Here is a 22,433-nt window from a genome sequence, read left to right as displayed (position 1 = left end):
AATAAATAAAGAGAGAACCAGCAATGTTTTACCATCATATGCTACTGGAAGAGAATGTGACGTTTGGTCTATAGACATGAAGATTGCATTTGAAGACGAGGGGAGGGATGCTAATAGGCAGATAAGATAGTGACCAGTAAAAAGGGACTGTGAATCTGCCAGAGGGGATTACATAAGTACCAAAGCTCCTTTTTGAGAGTGTTGAATGTATCCAGTAATGGGGCCGCATCACATTCCCTAGGTGTTGCATTCCATTGCCCAGTAAACCTCTCTATGCTTTCCTTGCCAGAGGGTTTGATTTGGATTCATCTGCCTATTTCTTCAAGTTTTACAAGTAACTCTAGCGTTCAATATGTGGAGCCACACAGTCCTTGATAGACTACATCCATGACACAGTCCTTGATAGACTAGAGCCACCTCTTCCTAACTCCTCACCTCTTGGGCTTCAGCTTGCTGTGAGGGAATCCAAATGCTGAATCCCATGTGCTTTAAGCCTCCAGAGTCTGAACAGAGTTCACAGCTAGCTCCTAGTCACCCCAGCTGTGGTGAGAAGTCTGATGCCATATTAAGCCAACAGCTCATCAGTGCTGCAGGCTCTCTAGGTCCACCGTGGCAGTCTCTGGGCTGGGTTTTAACCACCATGCTCTGCTCAGGCCCTGCACTGCCCCATGACCTCATGGGAGGATGAATCAGGAGGGATTTTGCTGTGGGATTTGTTTTGGCCTGTTACAGGGACAGGAGGCAGTGGGAGAGTTTGGACTTCTCCTGCAACTTGGGCTGCTGGGATTGGGGCTTTGATTCAGGCCCATCTTGTGACAAGCAACAGAAAAATGTGTAAAAAAAAAAAAAAAGGAGTACTTGTGGCACCTTAGAGAGTAACCAATTTATTTGAGCATAAGCTTTCGTGAGCTACAGCTCACTTCATCGGATGCATACTGATGAAGTGAGCTGTAGCTCACGAAAGCTTATGCTCAAATAAATTGGTTAGTCTCTAAGGTGCCACAAGTACTCCTTTTCTTTTTGCCAATACAGACTAACATGGCTCCTACTCAGAAAAATGTGTGCCCCTTTCGTGTGTAGCTTTTCAGGCACCACCGCTACTGGTCTTGGCCTGACTTCAACAAGCTTCTCTGAGAGTGGAGGGGGCCTGGCTATCACATCTCATGGTGCCCCTGCTCTCTCTGCCTTGAAGGGGGGGTTGCCTCACTCACTGCAGACAACAGCTGAGCTCACTTCCCAAACTCACGGCACTGACTGGCAGGGCGTCCCCCAGCTGGCAGCTCCCCTGCTGCTAACACTCAGTCACTTCCTGTGGGAATTTTATTTTTAAATCACCCAGTTGCTTGTGAGATTCCATTTTTATCGAGATCCAGTGCTTGTGGGAGCCAGCCCCTGGGGCTGCTCTGATTCCCCACAGCGTGAGCGCACTGATGGGAAAATGGGTGGGAACGCCCCTGCTGCCCTCTCCGGAGCGTGAGTGCTGGCGGGGGAGGAGAAAGGAGCACAGGCTGGCAAAGGGGAGGAGAGGCTGAGCACTGCCCTCCGAAGGGTTCCAGACACTGCTGGGAACAACTGCCAAGCGCAGCCAGGGTCCATTCGAAAGCAGTCAGTTCCCATGACCCCCGGTGGGGTGGGCTTTGAGGGCTCAGGTCAAGGCCCAAACCTCCAGGTCCTGAATGAAGAATTGCTCCTGGGGCGACAGGATTTCGTTGTCAAACGTCTCACATCGGTGGCTTCCCCCGCGGTACATGTCCCCATCCAGCCACAGGCCGAATTTGCCACTGAAAATAAAGGGAAGATCAAGCTGAGTATCGGACAAGGGCTCCAGTCCCGGGGCCAAGACAGGCAGAGCAGGGGCCTCTCTGACCCATCAGCTAACAAGGGTTCCCTGCCTCTGTCCCCATGTGTAAGGACAGGTAATGGGCCTGATCCTGCCAAGCACAACGCACCCCTGCTCTCAGTGACTGCAGGGTACTCAGCACTGCCCAGGATTGAGCGCAGCATGAAGGCTGCCTTTCTACCACACTTTGCACTAGGCTCTTGATGAGCACTAGAGACGCCTTATTTAGCCCCCAGCCCAGCTGCTCCTGCTGGTGCAGCCCCATGCAGGGTAAGGAGATGCACTGAGGGAGCCTCTGGAGGCTAATGGGCTGGACAGGAGCCCTGTGCTCCTGACTCGCCCTGCAGCACCTGTTTTACCGGCGAGGCTGCAGAAGGGGGAAGAGCCCTGCCTGGCTCTCAGATCCAGGGGCAGGATGCAGGGCTGGTGGAAGAAATAGCTTCCTCCTTCTAGCCGAGCACACACGATAGTGAATCATTCAGAGCCCCACAACACCCCTTGCTACAGCTGCTTCTCAGGGCAACGGGGCATTTTAATGTGCTTGTTTCACAGCTAGGTGAATACGCAGAGAGGCTGCGTAACCTGCAAGGAGCAGGAGCCGGAGCCGGAGCCATGCTCTAGCCAAGGCTTCCTGCAGCCATTGCTATGCTCCTTGAGCAGGACCAGGAAAGATGAACAGAGCAGGAGGGGCAGTGCCATGCACACGGGGAACTCTGGAGGGAGCAGGGCATGGGGCTGCTGAGCAGTTTTGCTTTGTGATCACTTTCAAGGGTTTTTCTAGGCTAGGGAAGGTGGGTGGGGTAGGGTGGGGTGTCAGCATGGCTAGCCCCCGTCCTCTTCCTGGTGCACATGCAGGTTCTACCTTGATTTAGCTGGTCAAGGTCAACTCCAGGGGAGTCCTGGTGCAAACTGGTTCTGTCAGGTACATCCCTGTGTTGTTACTGGCTGGAATATGGCAGCAGGTAGGGGATGCGGTCAGTCACAAAGCGCTGGGTGGTGGCAGAAGGGAAGGGCTCAGCGCTTCCCAAAGCGCTGGGGCCATGACCAGGCTGAGCATGTGTTACCCACACAGGGGTTCAGTGCTGGCAGAGGGGTTCGCAGTCGGTCTGCCAGGGGACACACAGCTTCATGTTCTATGCTACCTGTCCCCCCACTCTTGGACTGGGGGGGGGGGCTGTCCAGCCTCCCCAAGACCCCCCTTCCTGTTAGTACTGAGTGTCTCTGCTCCCAGGGGAATGGCCTTGTCTCCCCTACGCTTCTAGTGTTAGTGCACCAGCTGCATCACAGGGATGTCACCGCAAGCTGGAAATTACTCCTCCTGCTCCAAGTGTGGACGTACCCTGAGAACAGAGCAACCAGTGCAAACACGTCTGCAACCCTTCACTCACCTCTGAGCATGGACGTTGCAGAGGGGAAATCAGCCAGATCCATTCATTGGTAGGAATCATGTACTCGACTCCCCTGGAGCCTCCTTCCCTAGACTGGGCTGGGCTGAAGGCGCACTAGATGAGCAAAGTCATTTCCACTTCCCAAGGCTACCCAGCGCAGCAGATCTCAGGACAGCAGCCAGGTCTGTCTCCAGCCTCCAGGAGGGCAGCGTGTGTGAGTGGATACATCCACACAGACCCCTGTGACTGGATGGAGGACTCCGCTTGCCTGCTCTGGCTGCTGGCTCAGGATGGGCTGTGCTGTGCTTGGCTTGGAGTACTGCAGCCCCAGCCTTCCCCTATGCTGTGAGGGCAGAAGGGCCCCTAGGAGCATCTAGGCAGAACAGGCCCCAGAACTCTAGCCAGTGAAAGGCAGCTCCATCCAGTCAGCTACATACCTGCCCCCGCCAATCACTAGCAAATCTGCATCTCCTTTCATGAAGAAGGTGTTGCTGCCAGTCCACTTAAACACCTGTAAGGAGAAGCAACCATTAGCAATCAGAGCGGGGGTGTAGGAACAGCTAATTACACCCCCGGGGCAGCACCTGGCCCAGGAATGGAGAGCTGTGCTGCTAGGTGTGGAGGGAGCTGGTCAGCGGTGGCTTGCCATGACTGCTGGGGTCACCGGTGCAACCCCACTCACCAGGAGCTACTTGGCCCAAAGTACTGACCAAGACTCAGCCTAGAGCGTCACTGATCCTCTCTGCACTATGCATTCACCAGCTCCCCAACCCTGACCAGCTCACTGTGAAACCTGGTGTGATGCTCTGTACCCCAATGCAACACCCTGGCACCCCCCACATCTACCATGGTGATATAATTATGATGTATCTTGTACAAAACATGTTATGTGAGGTGTCTATGGAAAAGTTATGGTTTGCTGAGTATGATTATCCTATTTGCATGCCTGTTTCATTTTTGTATCTGAAGTTATGAATACTGACTAAGTATCTGTATTTCAAATGTGTTTGCTCCTGAGTAGCTCCCACAAAATAGTTTACATCGTCTAGCCAGCACACTGTGAATGAACCAGTCAGGTTGGTGGCTCATCAGTGAACACAATGGGCCATGGAAGAAGCTTAGCCCCACCTGCTGGACCTGTGAACGTTCTAGCCAGAATATGGGTAATCAAAGCATGCAAGGACAGGTGACCAACTCATATGACTCTGGACTCCATCTTGTGCCTGTACTCTTCCACTAACTGTGCTGGGGGCTTTGTTTGGGAACATGAAGTTCCCTCCACATGGGAGAAGCTATAAAAGGGGGAAGTGACATTATCACTTGGCCTCACTTCCCCCCCCCCCCCACAACTCAACACCTGGAGACACCTCAGGGACAGAGACTGGACTGCAGAGGTGGTCCCAAGTGGGAAAGGAGGAATCCCAGACTGTATATGGCAGATCAGTGAACTCTTTGTACCATCAGGATGAGACACTACTTGATTCAAATCCTGTCTAGTTTAATAGAACTTAGATTGCAATTTTGTTTTATTTCTTAGCTAATCTATGTTGATCTGTAGACTTACTACTTGTAATCACTTAAAATCTGTCTTTTTTATATTTTAACCTGAAAACAGTGTGTTATTTGACGTGCAAAGGGAAATCTGCTCAGGAACAGAGGTTAGTACATTGTCCTCTCCACATTGAGGGAGTAGGTGGACTGGGTAATAACATACACTGGTCAGGCTTCTGACCAGGGCAAGATGGCACAGCTCTAGGGTCCTAGGCTGGGGAGCTGGGAGGAACTGGCTGAAGCCTCCCTAGTGTTGGTTCATTGGTGGCTGGTGAAAGCATTCATGTAACTCAGCTGGGAGTGTCCCAGACTATGAACGTTTGTGGAAGGGCAGGACCGGGAGCGGGTCTGCAGCTTGTCACAGCATCACAGAGAGAGAGAGGGAGCCCAGGCTGGTGAGACAGAAGGCTCAGCGGTTCCTCAATTCCAGGCTGTGCCCCAGGGAAGTATGTCACACTTGGGCAGAATCTTTTCTAGCTCTTCCAGAGTCCTGGTTAGCAAAATGTAGGCACAGGCTATAGTAAGGGGAGCATGGCTCCCCCTCCGCTCCATGTGGCTGGGGTAAGCAGCACCCCACAGTGCCCCTCTTCCCTGGCTGGAGTGGTGCGAGCTCCTTTACTCTGCCTTCAGGGGCGCTCTCCGGGGCAGTGCAGTCACCGATGGGGCTGGGCATAGCCACTACCGCAGCGGTAAACACAGGCAGCGCGTTGGGGGAGCTGTGCCAGCTGACAGCCCTGTTCCCGATGAGTCCCACTGCCTGTGAGTCAGCATTGGCTGTGCTGCCCTCGCGCATGCTTTTATAGCGACTATTGGGATGGTTGATTTCTTCAAGCCCCAGCTCCTGGAGTCACTTCAGCAGCACATCAGCCTCTTGGCTCTCCTTAAAAATATGTCAGCTTTTGGCCCTTGTGGTAGCAGAGGAAAGCTGGTGACTCTGACCCGAATGCACCTCCAGGTTCAGAAACCAGGGGGCAAAGAATAAGAACTGACCTTTGTTATTTTTCAATAACAAAGGAATCTCGTGATTCCCTGGGGTCTAACTCATGGCTTTGGGTCCCTGTGGCTGGCGATGTGGCAGGATGATGAATGCTACTGCTGGTGAGGAAGGGGGAGAGTCCCACTAGACTGCACCTTTGGCCAGTCACAGGTGTACCAGCAGTGCTGGCCAGAGAGCAGGTTCTCACACTATCAGCTCGTGTTCCAGTCCTGGTGGCACTTTGTGCCAGGAGCCAACATTTCCTGTGCCTTGCTTAGCAGAGGGTGCACCAGGCCTATAAGGGGTTAAATGAGTAACTGCCCAGGGCTCTTCCTAGTGTGGACAATTCCCCTAAATGTTGGGGTGGCTCTGAACTCCACAGACAGGGAGAGGGGGGAGGAAATGAGGCTGATAAGGTACAGGGTTTGAATTAGCTGAGTTGGAGGCTGATAAATCAGTTCAGTGCTGCGGGTCAGAATGGCTTGTGGGAGGTGTTGTGCACGGAGCTCCCCAGCCCCAGAAAAGGAGAAAGATGGAGCGAACTGGGAGGAGGAAAGAGGCCCTAGTGTAAGGAGAGGCTTCACCTGAAACTTCGCCTGCATTGCCCACATCGTCCAGCACTCAGCCCACAATACAGCAGCCTCCCCACCCCAACCCAACACAGCCGTGGCTGCCGTACAGGATCACAAACGAAAACTGTCTTTGTGTTTGGGTTTCCCAGTGTGCGGCCTTAGGAAACGGAGCTGATTTTGAAGTCAGAGGCAGAGCCAGCCCCCACATGCAGGCAAGACTGGACTCCAAGGAGGAATTCACCCCTGTGCCAGAGCTGCATGCCGGAGCGTTCCCCACGGGGGCCTTGCTGCGGCTTATGGCACCTTCACGCTGGCTCTGCTGGCATAAAGCTGCTATAACGCAATGGGAATCTCACCAACAGAACTGTCTGTGCCACAGTCGAGATGGGACTCGGTTTGACAGCCCTGTTCCCAGCTGCTTCCGGGTGAGGCAGCAAGTGGGATTGGCCGTTCCCGTGTGTTATGACCCCCCATGAGCCCAGCAAGCGGCTGCATCCGACAGGCTGAAGGCCAAGGGCCTGAGCAGGTTGCGGAGCCGGGAAGTACCTGAACTCTCCATCATCCTACAGCATTTTGTCTAAGCTGCCTTGTTAGATCATTATGAAAACCACGGACTTCCCAGTCACTATTTCCCCCGTCCCAGCAACAGTTGACTTAGCCAGGTGTTTGGGCAGATTCCCCCAAACAAAACACTTGGTTTGCTGAGAATGAGGGTTGCTCCAGTACAGATCCCAGCAGCACACTCACTAAAACACTAGGAAACACCCAGGTACGTTCTTCCTGCTCCTGCCCAGGACACACTGCTCCTTTTTCACCCATCTCTCCAGCCCCCGTAGCGTACAGCCCCCATGCCCCACACCAACAAATGTGCAGCCTGGAGGCCAAGCCCAGCAAGCCAACATGGCAGCCCCCTGGAACACGATTGCCTAACACAACACAAAACCTGTGTCACAGATGTTTTTGCTCGGGCTGCTCGAAAAGGTCCCATCAAAACTGTTTTTGATAGACATTTGGATTTTCAAGCAAATGAAGTGTCTGTTGCTGTGGAAAATCTCAATATTTTGTTAGCAAAAAGAGGTGAAAATCCAAAACATTCTGGTTCAAAATACCACCACAGTGTCTCATGGGATTAATAGTTCGGGTGCCTCATGCTGCCACCATCTTCCATGGATAGGGCTCTCTGGCTAGACTATATCACCCATGATGCATCACTGCCAGGGACTTCTGTGCACCTCGTCCCATCACCAAGCAGGGAGAAAATAGTGCATCATGGGCGATGTAGTCCAGCCAGAAAACCCTGCTCAGAGCATTAGGTAACAGAACTGCAATGCCCGTGAGGCACGGCAGCTCCAGTCAGAGTAGAAATTTTCAGTTTTCAGCCAACATTTTTCACCACAAAGTTGAACTTTTCAGTGTGGGGGGAAAAAGGCTATTTTTCTAAGCAGCTCTAACTCTCACCTTCATGCACCAAACAGTTCCTAAAAATCTTTCCAGAGCCACATTGGTATGTAACCTGCTCCTAATCTCCCACCACAAAGCCAGAGTCCAACACAGTGTGACAACAACAATCCAGCCCAAACTACTGTCCGCCTGCCCCAGAGCTACCACCCATGCCAGGCAATGCCAGCAGCTTGCGCAGCATGGCACAGGCTAAGGTGTGTGTATGCTGGATGGTGAGGTGCTAGGGACAGGGTAGACGGCATGTACAGCGGGAAAGGGCAAGGAGGGTTTCCTAGTATTTTAGCGGGTACTCCAGTAGATTTAGTTGGGGATTGGTCCTGCTTTGAGGGGGTTGGACTAGATGACCTCCTGAGGTCCCTTCCAACCCTGAGATTCTATGATTTGCACCTGGGCAACCTTAGCTCTAAAGCACCAAAGACGTCTTATTTGTGGGAGTGGCTTTCCCAGTTCTTAGCATGTACGTAACAAGAAGAATTCCCATCCCCCCAACCCACAGCACGCATTGTCTATTGCTGTGTCCGGCCACCCTATGACTGGAAAGGAGAAATATTCACCAAACCCCAGGTTACAGGCAAGCAAGGAGCAAACCTCAGCTCTGATGTTGGTGAGTGCAGCTTATGCCAGGGCTGGAGCTGGCTGCACAAAGGGGTCTTAATGCTTCAGATTTGATCAGTCACCAAACTGGATCCCAGGCTGGGGCTCTGCTGCAGTATCTCCCGGGGCTGGGCAGCGAGTGTTGCGGGGGGAGCGGGGTGTGCCTGTCTGGGGGACACCTACCCGGGTGGATTTGTCAGGCCCTGAGAAAAGCATTATGGACTATTGGGATTTCTTAGGGCCTGACCCTGCCCTTCCAGAAGTCAGGCGGAAACACCTCTGAAGCCAGCCAGGTCGCAAGCTCTAGGGTGTTGTAGGGGTCCAAGGAGGAGGCTTCCGCCCAGTCCTTCGGAGACTCAGCTTCCAGAGGAGCTGTGCCTCGCAAGCAACGCTTGATTGTGCCCTCAGGAGCGTGGGTTAGTCTGATTCTGCCAGTCATTAGCAGGAACGTCAAGTGATTTTCCATAATCAGATGCTGAATTAGTCAGTTACTTAGTTCTGTTGTTACAATTAATTCACTATTTAATGACTAAGGAGAGGAATTACTTACTGGTAATTATTCCTACTAATTAAATGCTCCTGCCGGTTAAAGGAGCCCTGAGGCGGGGCTGGCTTGGGAACCGGGTTACGCAGCTATTTCTAGAGGCAGTGAGGAAGGAACTGGCCGTGCCCTGCTGAGTTCAGGCGGTGCCTGCAGGTTGGGAAGGAAGCTGTCTCGGTGATGCTGTGCAAGGTGTGACTCATGCTGCTTCAATCAGCCACATGCCAAGGACTTTGGGCCCTCCAGGCCTCTTCTCACCTAGGCTCCCAGGAGCAGCCTGCTTGGTTGCAGCGGTGGGCACTGACGGGCGTAGCAGGGCGGCCTAGGGCTTGCAGGTTTGTGTGGTGTGCAGCAGGTTGCACAAAGCAGCTGTGCGCATTGCAGGGGGCTCGGCTCAGCCCTGTGCACTAAGCCAAGCCCAAAGCCCCTGCATGAGGCAAGAGTGCAGGGTGTGAAGGGGTGGGTGGAGCATGGCTGTCAGAGGAGACATACAGCTAATGGTGGGCAATGCCCATCATGCTAAAGAGGGGCTTAGTGACATGCTCCCTTCCTCAGAGCAGCAGCCTCTCAATCCCCCCCTGCACCTGTCCTGCTCAGCACTGAGCAAGAGAAGCACTAAGGACTTGTTTGGATGCCAGGCGGGTGCTCCAGGAGGCATAGGGCCAGCACAGGCCTGGTGCTCCCAGAAGTGCAGCATGCTCTCCCCAGCGCTGGCTCGGCTCCCAGCGTGGTTCCCGGTGACACTCTGGGGAAGGAATGTGGGAGCAGCTGACCAGCAGCATGGGGCCTTTAGGGTGGAAGTGGAGGAGCCCCCCCCCACCACACACACACAGAGTGGCTGAGTGACCCAGAGCTCCTGCTGTAGGGTTGGGGGCAGAGCCACAAGGGCACACTGCTGGCGGAGAAGGGGAAGCAGAAATGCTGTGGACTTGCCCTCCCCCGCATGATTGCACCCCCACATGCCCATGGGCCTGCGCTGCACTTGGGCCTTGGCCAGCAGAAGCCCCTGTCTCTGCTCCTGGGAGAGAGAGTCACAGGCTGATTCCAAAGCCCCCGCACCGAGAACGTGAGCATCACTGTTACCTTTAGCTCTGGGGAGAAAGAGAAGAGAAAAGTCTCCCCTGTGCCATAAAAGCAGCTGCTGAGTCGGATGGTGGTGGAGGAGAAGGCCCCAAACATCTGGAATGGAAGCAGAGGAGAGAAGGTCAGAGCACTGCCGGCTCTCATGGTTTTAACAAAAGTTTTGCTGTAATTGGGGTTTCCTTAAAACCCCAGCTCCCGGAGTCCTGGGATTCCAGGGGAATCTCAGCTTGCATTAGATACAAAATGAAGCCGGAAGGCAAAGAACCCAAAATGTATTATTTTTAAAAATCTCCTGATTTGTAAACCAATCACGTGAGTGATTTCTGGAGGCCTCACTTGTGATGTGTGACTGCTGGGCACACTGCTGGGTAATTCTGCTGGGCACTGCTGGGTAATTCTGCAGTTACCAGCAGCAGCAAGTGACCTGGGCAAGGTCTGTTACTGGCTTTACCTCTCCAAGCCATTGCAGCTCTCAGGGCAGGCTGTGTGTGCCCTGGCTCCCCTCCCAAACGCAGGGTATCTAGGGCCCTAAGGCTGCTGGAATCTGCACCCAGGCTTTTAGGCACCATTATGAACAGTTACCCACAGTCACTACCCAGGCCAGTCCATGGCGCCGCTTTCCCCTCCACGGTCTCCACATCCCACGCTGGAGGCCCTATGGGGAGGACCAGTGGCTCCAGGTTGTATCACTCAGTCAGGAGGTTCTGCGGCTTGTAACCGGGGCTCCAGCCAAGCTGGAAAGGGGTCGATCAGACAGGACAAAGCCATCACCATCACATCTGAAAGGTGCCTCACCCCTTGGATCCTCCCTCCAGCCAGTGCTGGGCTAATCCCTGACACTGGCAGATGCTCCCTGAGGACAGGTGTCCATGTGCTAGTCAGCTAGGGTCATGCAGGGCTGTGGCTACAAGTACTCGCATGCTCTGCCCATAGACCATTGCTGCTGGCAGGGCCGGCGCGTGGGACCTTGATCACCAGCAGCCCAGGCCGTGACCATGTGAGAAGGAGTTGGCTGTGACCAGCAGGCTGTACGGTTACCAGAGCCATCCACTGCAGGGAGACACAATCACACCCCAATGCCTACCGTGGGCAGGGGACCTGGGGATGGGCTCCAGAACAGTCCCAGCCCCTTCCAAGGAGCGTCTGGGGGGGCCAGACACAGGATGCAAAAGCCTTGGGGAATTGCGGGTGGATTATTTGATCCCCTCCAACAACTCAGCCTGGCCCAGTTGCACTGCATGAGTTACTGGCAGTAGGTGAACTACAGAGAGCCGACGTTACCTTAGCTCTCCCCCACTCCTGTACCCCACAGGCCCTCAGCCTCAGCACTGCCCCTAGGACCTCTGGCCTCCTACCCCCCATACTCCCAGCACAGCATTTGTGCTACCCCACCACTACCGGCAGGGGGGCAAGTGTGCTGCGGTGAGGGGCGAGGAGCCCGCAGGGTGCGTGTGCTGTAGCTGTGGGTGTGATACGGTGAGTGGGAGCACACAGGGGGTGAGCTCTCGGGAGTTAACTCCATTTTCTTGCTGGGTTGGGGCTGAGCCAGGTGTGCAGAGTCCAGAGCTGCCCATGCCACTGGACAGTGGCGGGTTGGTATATTAACCAGCATGTGCTCCAGCTCTGCATGGCTGGACTGTGTGAGCCCCTCACTCCCTGCCTGGGTGGCACTGATCTCTGGCTTGCGGGTGCCAAGGTATAGGGAAGAGTTATGCCAGGTTTGGCTATCCAGGGCTAGATGAGTGGCGTGTGCGGTCATCCCAGCACTACCATCTGTGCGCGCCGGAGATGCTGGGCTAATTCCTCTGCTTGTTTAACTCTCCGGTCACCTCTGCTCTCCCTGGTTCAGCTGGGACAAGAAGTGGAAGTGCTGAAAAGGCTGGCAGCTGGGGGGAGGGGGGCGGTCTCTCTAGTCTGGACCAGTCAGGGAGGAGCTGAAAGGCCTGGCTGAGCCCTGCGCCAGCCTGGGGCATGTGTCCCCTTCACTGATTGGCTAAGTTCACTCTGTGCAATGGGCAGACCCACGGAAACGAGCATCTGGGGACTGGGGACATGCCCGGGGGCAGGGCAGGGCAGGGCTCCCTGCAGCAAGGTGTGGGACTAGCCTAGGAGAAGACCGGGAAGAGAGGTGGGTCAGGAATTAGCACATGCCTAGGGGGCCTGGGAGGGGGCGTAGACGGGTCAGGTGGTGAGGGGAGACCAGGGAGGGTAGAGATAGGCCAGACCAGCAGGGATGCACTCTAAGGTCACAATGAATGTGGAAAGGGATGCTGGGGGAACTAGCAGGTGGGACATGTGGGGCTGCAGGAGGTGCACAGGCACCAGGATGCTATTGCTGGTAGATAAGAGGCCCACCCTGCAATCCCTGAGACTATGGGAACTGCTTGCCTCCCACCTCTTCCTGGTCTGGCACTAGCTCCCCGGTGCCCGGAGCTGGCTGCAGGATCCCGCTGCAGCGTCTCTCTGAGTGGGACTGGTGTCACGGAGTGTGGGGGAGTCCAGGCCCTGCACCCCTCTTCCTGGGATCCACTGAGACTCTCAGCCAGCCAGTAAAACAGAAGGTTTATTGGACAACAGGAACACAGTCCACAACAGAGCTTGTGGGTACAACCAGGACCCCTCAATCACATCCTTCTGGGGGAGCAGGGAGCTTAGACCCCAGCCCTGGGGTTCCCTGTGTTCCTCCCCCCAGCCTCCAAACTGCCAACCAAACTCACCCCCCAGGTTCCCTGCTGCAGCCTCTGTTCACATTCCTGGGCAGAGGTGTTACCTCCCCCTCCCCCTCCTGGCTCAGGTGACAGGCTCTCAGGTCTCCCATCCCCAGGGCACATTCACAGGTCAACACTCCCCCCTCCCTGCTGAGTCACATCGTCACAACTGGTGCCCATGGCTGTGCAGCCTGGCAGCTAGCCTGGGTCCCTGGGGCAGGACGCTGCTGCTCATTCACTGGCCGGCTTCTTTGTCCTTTTTCTTCTAATAAAAATCCAGAGGAGGAGGTCCTGGTCTGAGACGGAGCAGAGGGCAGCTGGGTGCTCACTAGTTCCTGGCAGGAGAGCCCTGCTGGGAATGCCCGGTTGCAAACAGCCCACGTGTTCCCCAGCAGCCGGCCAGCGCCTCCCACTCCCCAGGACTCCGAATGCATCCCACAGGCCCCTTGGGCTGGCAGGCTGGAGCCCTGGGGCTGCCATGGACCATACAGAATGGGGAGAGCCTGGGGCGTGAGCATGCAAGAGAAGTTTAGTGGCCCAGAAGTTCAGGAGGTTTCACTCGCACCTTGGGCCAAGGCCAGAGCTTACAGAGAGACAGCAAAGGCAACAACAAACCCTGGCAGAGCTCAGCTACACCACCTCACTCGCCTCAGCAGTGCCCTGCCTACCCCTGGCCTGCCTTCAGCATCCCAGCCCCTGCCCCCTGCTCTGCAGGCCCTAGCCCAGCACCCTCCACCCCCTACTGAAAGGCCCCTCTGTTCCTACCAATGTATTGGCATGGCTGGGTTTCTCCCCCCAGACCAAGGAGAGTGCTACCCAGGGTGCCCTGCCAACCAGCCCCTCCTGCTCTCGTCTCCACTCCTGAGGGAGCTTTCTCAGCTTTTACCTGTTTATGTAGAGTTTCCTACCAACTCTCTCCCTCACTGACTCAGCACCACGCCTTTCATTGCAGCCTTTGCCGTGGCCCATGTGCAGTACTGGGAAATTAATATGTTTGTGCAGATGGGTGGCCAGTGCTTCGTACTGGCAGAGACACCAAAAAGCTCTCCAGATCGCCCAGTGTGTTTGAACAGCACAGTTCTGCCTGCCACAGTCAGCAGCATCTGCCCTCCCGCTGGTGTTTACTCAGCAGCATGCTGACATAGTCAAATCCCATGTGAGTCTACAGATGCCGGGTTACTCTCTGAGGCCAGCACAGAGCACATAGCCAGTTCAAAACAATGGCAAGCACCACTGTAAGGTCGGGGGTTGTGTGCCAGGCTGCACTGAGCATACTCTGCATTTCAGATCTCCAGTCTGGGTACTGGAATTCCTTAACAAATCCTTCTCTTTCCAGACCTGTCGCTGCTCTGCTTAGAAGGGACAGCCCAGAACTGTAACAGATCACACGTTCCTTTCGTTTCAGATCCCGAGGGGCTCCGTGGGCTACAGGAGCGGCTCTCAGGCTTTTCAGATTGGCGACCCCTTATTCATAGTCAAAAATCTTCGCAACCCACCCCTTTACATTAACTATAAAAGTAGGAGTAAAAAGTGGACCAATGAGAACATGTTAAGAATTTCCTGGGCAGGGGCACGTTGTTTCCAGGGGTTGGCAGAGGATATTTCAACTGGAAGGGTCAGGGTGTGTGGGGAGTGAAATGTTGTTGCTTTACCTTACAGTAACAATTTCAGCAACTTGTGACTCGATTGCCTTGTGGCCCTGACTCGCATGTAATCACTTTTTTCCCCCCACAATTTCTCATGAAAAGTAATTGCCCCAGTCCACGCCCCCCGCCTCCTCCCTGGAACCAGGGCCAGGAGCGGGGCCGCTGGAGGGGTACGCAGACAGGGTAAGGGGGCCAAGGCAGGGCCACAGCTGAGGGTGGGTCTGGGGCCAGGGGCCGAGGCTCGAGGCAGGGGTGGGAGCAGAGCCACAGCTGGGCCATGGTGGGGGCTGGCAGCCATGCCTATGGCTGGGTGCAGCTCCTTCCCCGACCCCCAGCCTTTGCCCCAGGCTAAGGGCTGGCAGCTGGGTCCCCAGCCAGGTGTGGAGCCACAACAGGGCTGGGGACAGGGTCAGGCACAGGGCCAGGAGCCGGGGCCAAAGCTGGGGGCGGGGCCAGAGCAGACCTGGGGCCAGGGCTGGGTGGCGCTCTCTCCCCACCCCACTGGGGCCCACGCCCCACAGTTTGGAGACCTTTGTTATAGGGGTTTCTTTAACTCTCTACTCCTGGGGAAATCTTTTTTGTTGTCCATATTGTTGACATAGTGGCTGACAGGTATTTTGAAATAAATTACCAAAATAATTGAAATTGCCATGATTCTATTGTGGTATTTTGACCAATAAAATATGCAGAATTTCGCAGAATTTTATAATATTGTGTGCAGAATTTTTAATTTTTTGGTGCAGAATCCCCCAGGAGTCCATCTCCCTGGCTCTCTTCTCCTCAGTCCCCAGCTCATTCACTGAGGCCAGGTAAACACATTTGAAGCAGTGTCTCTGCCTGCTTCTTCTGGGAGTCCCAGGGCAAATGCACTGAGAGCTCAGCACCATCCCCTTTAGTGCAGCTTGCTCAGGATAAACCACACAGACCCCAACTCCAGGCCACAAACCCTCTGCCTAGCCAACTTGTCAGGTCACAGAGCAGAACCGGGCTGCAGGTCTTCCACCCAACCTAGGGACCAGGGCAGTAGCTTCCCTGCCTTGTGTTTCTGACATGCCCTGGATGGAATGGGAGCCAGCACAGAGTGTGTGGGGCTGCGGGGTATGCTTGGACCCAGAAAGGGGCTTACAGCCAGAAAGGGGAGCCAGGCTCCTGGGCCACACCCTGCAGGATGACCCTAGTGTGCAGGGTCCAGAGCTGTGCTGGCCTGTAGCAGCTGGATGTTTCTCTCGCATGGGAAGCCCAGCCCAGTGCAATATACAATTCCATTTCCCTCCTCTCACCTGCCTGTCGGTGTCTCGGATGACCAGCAGCACAGGAGAGCTCAGCTTGTTCATACTCCTGTACATGCTCTTCAGGCTAAACCCATCCCTGGCGGTGCAGTAGAGCAGGTTCCAAGGGTACCCGGTCACTCTCGGTGGGAGGTGGGGCACCAGCTGGGAACAGAGCCACAGGAGTCAGTTCCCACCAGGGTCCCTCGCTGCTCCCCGACCTCTGGCAGGAGCCTTTCCCATCAGTCACTTCCACACCCTCCCTCACCCAACTGCTCCCCGCTGTCCTCTTCCGGGTGTCTGGCTTTGGGCTGGATGGCACCGTGGGGGCTGCATGCACAGAGCCCATCCCCGTCCCGATTTTTCACACTTGCTATCTGCTATCACCTATTTCAGGGTGAAGAACCCACACAGCTCCAGGGCGGCAGAGATGTTCGGGATAACATTTGCCAGAGCGTTTGCAGTGTGGGGGTGTGGAACAATCCCAGTGTCCCAGTCCCAGAAGGGGGAACCCCCAGAACGAGGTTTGCCAGGGACATCACCCCTCTTGGTGAATGCGCACTGTGGTCCAGGCCTACCCTGGAGCTGGTGGAAGGCTATTCACTGAAGGGAGGAATGAGGGGTAATGGTCAGTTCGGGCAAATGATTTATTAGATGCATTTATTGCTCATTATTTTTGTCGTTTGGCAACGGGGCTCAGCTCTGCGGGGTGACTGGATACGTGGCTCTGTGGACTCCACATTTGCTGTCTTTCAGTGTGTCTGTATCAGGTTTTGCCTCCTTTCACAAGTACCAGGACATTCTCCCCAGCTGCCAGCCCGGCAAACCCCTGGGCCCTGAGCCAGACGGGGCTGGTCCCTGCTCACGCACCCTCACCAGTGACACACTGTCTCTGGAGCGAATGGTCCTCTGAGTCCCACAGGGCAGAGCTTTGGAGCCAGTTGCACTGAGATCCCCAAGGTCCGAGCTGGCCCAGTGCTGGTGCACGAACTGCCCCTGCAGGCCCTGTGCGGTGAGCCGATCCAAGGCTACGAATCAGAGAAACGACAGCAGGAGCCTACAGCAGCACTGCCCAGCCTGAACCAAGCCGGGAGGGCCGGGCCGGCCAGGGGAACGAGTTCCATGCCCTGGGGTGCCCACAGAATGGCTCCATCCCAGTGAGGAGCTGTCCAGAGGACAGGGTGGAGGGGCCAGCTCCAGGCCAGAGGAGGCTCTAGAACTGCCAAGCACGTGGCCACAGCCTGACCCCGTGAGGTTACCTAGCCCTGCAATGGGGTGAGCCCCCAGGCTGCACTGAGCTCACCTGCTGGACCTGCCCTGCACACAGGATGTTGCTCTCTCCATTCAGCACCGGCTGGTAGGGCTCCTCTGGGGGCGATGCTGTTACCCCCACGCCTGCCCGGCCTGGCTCCTCCTGCTCAGCAGTCTCCACACACTGCAGGGTCTGGGCTTCCTCCAGGCAGTCAGTCTCGGGGGAGATGCCCACGCCATGTGGGGAAGAGATAAGGGACCCCAGCACAAAGAGCAGCACTTCCCCCTCGGACCCAGCCACAGTGCTCCTGGACATCCCATCCAGAGCGCTGGTGCACAGAGATGGGGCTGGCACCACCCACGCCCTGCCCGGTGAGCCCTTCAGTAGAAGAGGGCATTTTAAGCCCACTGGGCAGGGTCCAGTCTGAGCCTCTCAAGGGCCCAATGCGTGGGTCAGGCCCTAGGCAGCGGGGGGAAAAGGTGGCTTTTAGCTTCCCCAAGTCTGGGGCGCTCCAGGACACAGCACTGCCTTTGGAGTGAGAGAAAGCAACCCCAGGGCTGCTCCACAGCCCAGAACAGCTGAAACACACATGCCCGCCTCCCAGCCCAGCCCCACCCTCTGTCACTGCCTACACTGGGAGCTGTGGGAGTCAGGGGGCATATCGGGCTGCGTGTTGGGCCAGTGCTGCCCCTGCCTGGGGTAATTCACCTTCTGTATGGTCCCTTTCTGTTACTGGCACAGAATAAAGAGGCTGCCAGAACCGCCCCTCAGTCTGGGCCTGGCTGCCATGTACCAACTCCTGGGCTTGCCCCACGAACCACGATCTGGTTCACTGTGTGCATGGATCCCGAGGGCTCCACACCAACTCTGTCCAGTGCAACAGCTTCGACAGGAGAGAGAGAGGGAGCCCCACATGAGAATACCCCATAGCCCTTCTACCCCTCAGGCAGTGGGGGGACTTGAACCAGGAATCTCCCACATTCCAGGTGAGGGTCCTAATCATGGGGCTCAAAGATGTGCTGGAGGCATCTTGCTAACAGCACAGGCACCTACTGCCAAGCGAGGGTTCAGACCTGCAAGCAGAGAGGGGGCGGTTCTAACTGGCCTCTCCCATTGGCTAGCTTAGGTGGCTTCTCACCTCCCCTGATGGCTTTTGTGAATTGCATTGTGAGGCACCTTTGTCTCCCCATTTGTCACATAGGGAGCCAGGCACATAATTCCCGCTCTGGGAATCTCAGCATTGTTGCTGTGATTTTGTTTTGCTCACTGGCACCCTGCACCACAACGCCTAGCTGACTCCTGAGAACGTGACACCTGCCCTGCCGCCCCACTCCCAGGCTTCGATAAGGGGCGGGCTGCCAGTATTCACCAGGCTTTGTATTGCCACTGGGCAAACTGCCCGCTGCTGCTCAGGTGCTACTGAGTGCAACTCAAATGCAGGATGCGGCCCCCCAGGGGACCTGGATAAGGGTTGCATGGGCGATCTTGATCCTGGCATTTCCTGGCTTTTGAGTGCCTGACTTGGCAACTTTAACAGTCTTTTAATGTGGTTTTGGGGACATACTTTCCTAATTTTTTGAAGAAAAAACCCCCCCTGAAAAATGAAAATTCCCTCATATTGACCCTCAGTTTGGGTCCACAGCAGGGCTTCGGTCTTTTGCTCCACAGCACAGACCTCTGCTACTCGAGCTACCGGAGGAGCCGGTAGCAGCAGCAGTAGGCTTTAACCTCTATGGGGCCCAGAGGAGGAGAAGTGAGTTTCACAGCTATTTGATGACAGCAAAGGAATTCTGGGTTCTATTCTAGGATCTGTAGGGGAGTGTGACCTAGTGGTTGTAGATCCCTCTACTCCTGTTTCCCTAGCCTGTCTCTGCTCCTCCCTCCTCCTCCTCCTATCCACCAATCTAACCCCTGGCTCCTTCCCCTCCCTTCTCCTATCCTCTCCCCCTCTGCTCCTGTCCACCCCACCCTTTCTGACTCCTGTCCCCGAGCCACCTGCTCCCATCCCCTGGCTTCTGCTCTCTCTGCACCTATAGAGCCCTTAGCCCCATGCCTTTCCCCTACACTCCACTCTGCTCCTATCCTATCTTCCCCACCCTAGTTCCCACCGTCTTCACCCTCAGCATCTACATACTCCCCTTTTCCCTCTCACTCTGCTCCTCCCATGTCCCTGGCTCCTGCTCCTGGCCTCCCCTCACCCCATTCCAATGTGGCTGGTTCCTCCTGCCCACCATGCTGCGGGGGCACTGGCAGAGGGAGCATTGAGAGCGCAGGAGACACTGGCTGCCGGCTCAAAGTTCCAGCACGCAGCACCATGGAGGCCTCACCAGCTGTAGGGGAACAAATGCAGGGATAGCCCACCTCAGCCTCTGCAGCCCTGGGAAGGCGCCTGTGCAGTGGGCACTTAGGCACTTTAAGGGAGTGGAACATGCTCAGTGTAGGCAGAATCTTCAGAGAATTTAGCTGCCAAACTCTAACAAGTGTCTACTGAGCATCTGCAAACTGAGATTTTTTTTCATAGTTTTATAACTTGACCTAATTTGGGCAAATACTCAGGGGAAGAACAAAAGGTAACCCCCTCTCCCGCACACCACACTCTGGATTTCAAGGCTATGCTCTAACTCGTGGAGGCCCTAGAGAGTCTCAGTTAAACAACTGCAAAAATATTTTTAGCACGGAAATTTTTTCCCCCAATCTCATTCTTGGACATTTTAGCTGAGAGGTTTTTGTTTGTTTGTTTGTTTGTTTCAAGCAGAGACCTGAGAACAGTGAAAGTGTCGAGCAGCCTTTACTACAGGTAGCTCTATCAGCTCCGCCTATTAAACATTTCTGAGGCTACGTGACCGGCTGCGACAAGTAGCTTCGAGCAGGGGGTTGGACTAGATGACCTTCTGGGGTCCCTTCCAACCCTTATATTCTATGATTCTATGATTCTAAGTACTTGGACATTGCACAATGTCGAACATCTGCAGAGTCTAGAAGGGCAAATTACGAAGGCAGAATTTGCTCTTTGGTGTAGTTTTCCTGCTCGATATTGTACAAGAGATTTCAGCCCTGACAGATCTAAAGCCTTTTCACAGCACTCGTGCCCCATGAGTCAGGCAGAAATCACTGCCCAGCCCTGCTTTCCCCTCGCTGGGATAGTTGGTCAGAAACTCATCTTCGCTCCCTGACTCAGGGGAGTTCCCATCCCCAAAGAAAATGCAAACAAATAAACAAGGGGAAAATAGCAGGAAGCATGTCAGATCTCCTAGAGTCCACTAATATCTGCTCAAGTCAAGACTCAGGGCCCAGCTGGACTATGCTAAGGCTGAAAGCAGAGTCAGTTGCTTTCCCGACTCATCTTTTCTCCTTGCCTCAGCATTTCTTTCTTGGGCTGCTTGCAAAGCAACTCTCTTTCTGCGTTAAATTAATGAGAACTTGCCTCCGCAAGGCACAGCTCTCTCTCCCCTTGCCTTTGCACGCATGCTAGGAGGAAACACAGTGAAGGATGCACAGAAAGTCCCACCGGCACCAGAAACAGAAACCAATTAGCAAGCAGCAGCATTTTGCACCCCACCTCGGGTGCTGAAATCACATTCCTTTCCAGGCAGAGACCTGAGCCCTGGAACAGTCAGGCCCTGGACCTGTTACTGTGGGAAGCCAGCACCTCTGGCTCTGGGACCCCGTTGATCCACATGCAGGTCAGAACCAGTGCTGATGTTTGGTAAACAGAGCTGGAGCTTGTCAGAGCCACATTGCCCCTGTTTGTTTTGATTGGTCTTGCCCCGCACCGAAGAATCACAATTTAAAAAGAAAACAGATCAGATTACATTGGGCAGCCAGCTGTGACTGAAAAGGCAGGTGGATGCTGCAGGCTGGGCCCTTGGCCAGGGGAGCTGGGCCATGTCCGCATTAAAGACACTGCACAGCTGAGGTGATACTGATAGTGCAAACCCCTAATATAGACACATGACATGGATGTGAAGTGGGGTTCAGCCCAGTGCAGGTGAATCTGGTAAATTACCAGGGTCTATCGCACCATCAGCCCCCTTTCCATTGAGGCTGCATCTACACTGAGGCTTGCACCAGATGCAGTGAGAGCAGGACAGACCTCTGTAACTAACAAGCACCCTTCATTTTCCATATTAAAGGAAGGGAAGAACAACTCAAACATTTACACCCTGTGTTGGCTGTCAGCCAGGGCACTTTGCCTGTATGCTGTATTGCTTTCGCCCCTTTGTCTGTTCTTTTCCGTCTGCAGTCTCTGCGAGACAGCGAGTGTGTCTCTCACATATTTGTACAACACCCAGCCTGCCGCCTGTGCTGCTGTCATATCCGTGATGGAGAGTTGCAGGTTTGCAGGTGCACAGTTCAAAGCCAGCACCGGGATTTAGAAATGGGCCCAACCCTCTAACTCAAGCTCTGGATCTCAGCTCCTGTAGTCCAGGAGTGTTTGGAGCTGGATTGAGATGACTGGATCTGGTTCCCCCAAATCTGGGGACACTTGGATCTAGGGTTTTGGGTCAGGACTTTCTCCAGTAGGAATAGTACCAATCGGAAGGGTAAGAGCCTACGCACTCTGGACAAGGTCCCCTTGTTAAAATCAATGAAATCTAGCTGGTAACTGATGCCCCAGTAGCAGTAAATCCGAGCTAGCGTCATTGCACCATCTTACAGCTGAACCTGATCAGCCTGTTTCAGAAAGGAAAGAAGCAAGTTACGGAGCACAGCTGCCTGCGGTTTGTTCTGAGTTTCAACCCCCATCCGTCTCCCCTGGGCACACGCGGTGCGGTGCGGTACATACCAGGAGAGTGTAGCGGCCCCGGAGAGCTTTCATGGTGTGTGGGCGAGTGCTGCAGCAGGTGCATGGAGCTGTGCTCACTGCTGAGAGCTGCCTAGGGGAGGGGAAAGCAGGTGCCTGCCAATGGCCTGTTGAGAACACTCCCATCTAAAGAACGCAGATTTTACTGCTTCCCTCTAGCTGGGCTCTCCCACCTCCTGGTATAGCAGTCAGGTCATCAACCGTGGGCGGCCTCTACTGCTCAGGGCCCCATTGGATAGCAAGTGTCTGTGGAGGGCTTACAAGACAGATCAAACCCCTCCTCTCCAATTGGAAAAAGGAGTTTAAAGGGCTTTGAACTCTTTGTAATTGCACATGAATGTCTTCCTGATGGCGGTCTCAAAGAGCTCTTCGCAAGACTGCAGCAAAATTGGGGTCCTAACCATAGTACTTATTCCCTCTATTGCATGCAGCTGGCTTTGTTATTGTAGGGTCTCACCCGGGTACTGAGCTGAGCGCCCTGCTTTGGTATTGGAGGACCAGTTACATGTACTTTCTTATTCAGGTTGCTCATGAATGCGGAAGGTGGGTTTATTTTTTTAAGGAGAAAGAAGCGGTTGAAACACTGGGGTTTGGTTTAGTTCTGCTTTTTAAAGGCATAAGAAATACAGCAAGTCTACAAACAGAAATTAGAAAGTGAACCTGGGCAAACAAACACTAAGGTGATTAGGAGCAAAGTCCCCACACCTGGAGGGCTGTTCTGACAGCAGAATAAATACTGTAAGCATCAG

General features: G+C 54.7%; 1 protein-coding gene across 2 annotated transcripts; it reads right to left on the bottom strand.

The window, feature by feature from the left end:
• Window positions 1-987: 987 nt before the first annotated feature.
• On the bottom strand, window positions 988-21,743 carry TLDC2 (TBC/LysM-associated domain containing 2). Of its 2 annotated transcripts, XM_048820646.2 has the most exons (6): window positions 21,667-21,743; window positions 16,932-17,096; window positions 15,641-15,793; window positions 10,007-10,102; window positions 3,666-3,739; window positions 988-1,781 (listed from the first exon to the last, which is right to left on the bottom strand). In XM_048820646.2, exons 1-6 carry the CDS (start codon window positions 21,697-21,699, stop codon window positions 1,646-1,648), a joined length of 657 nt encoding a protein of 218 aa, XP_048676603.1. In that variant the 5' UTR covers window positions 21,700-21,743; the 3' UTR covers window positions 988-1,645. The 2 variants fall into 2 exon arrangements, with proteins under 2 accessions (XP_048676603.1, XP_048676602.1); XM_048820645.2 differs by lacking the exon at window positions 21,667-21,743 and having other exon boundaries at window positions 16,932-18,761.
• Window positions 21,744-22,433: the final 690 nt, after the last annotated feature.

The sequence above is a fragment of the Caretta caretta genome, chromosome 13 (genome assembly GCF_965140235.1).
Source record: "Caretta caretta isolate rCarCar2 chromosome 13, rCarCar1.hap1, whole genome shotgun sequence".
NCBI classification, from domain to species: Eukaryota; Metazoa; Chordata; order Testudines; family Cheloniidae; genus Caretta; species Caretta caretta.
The sequence above is the reverse complement of the archived record's forward strand: the minus strand, read 5'-3'. Positions and strand labels throughout refer to the sequence as shown.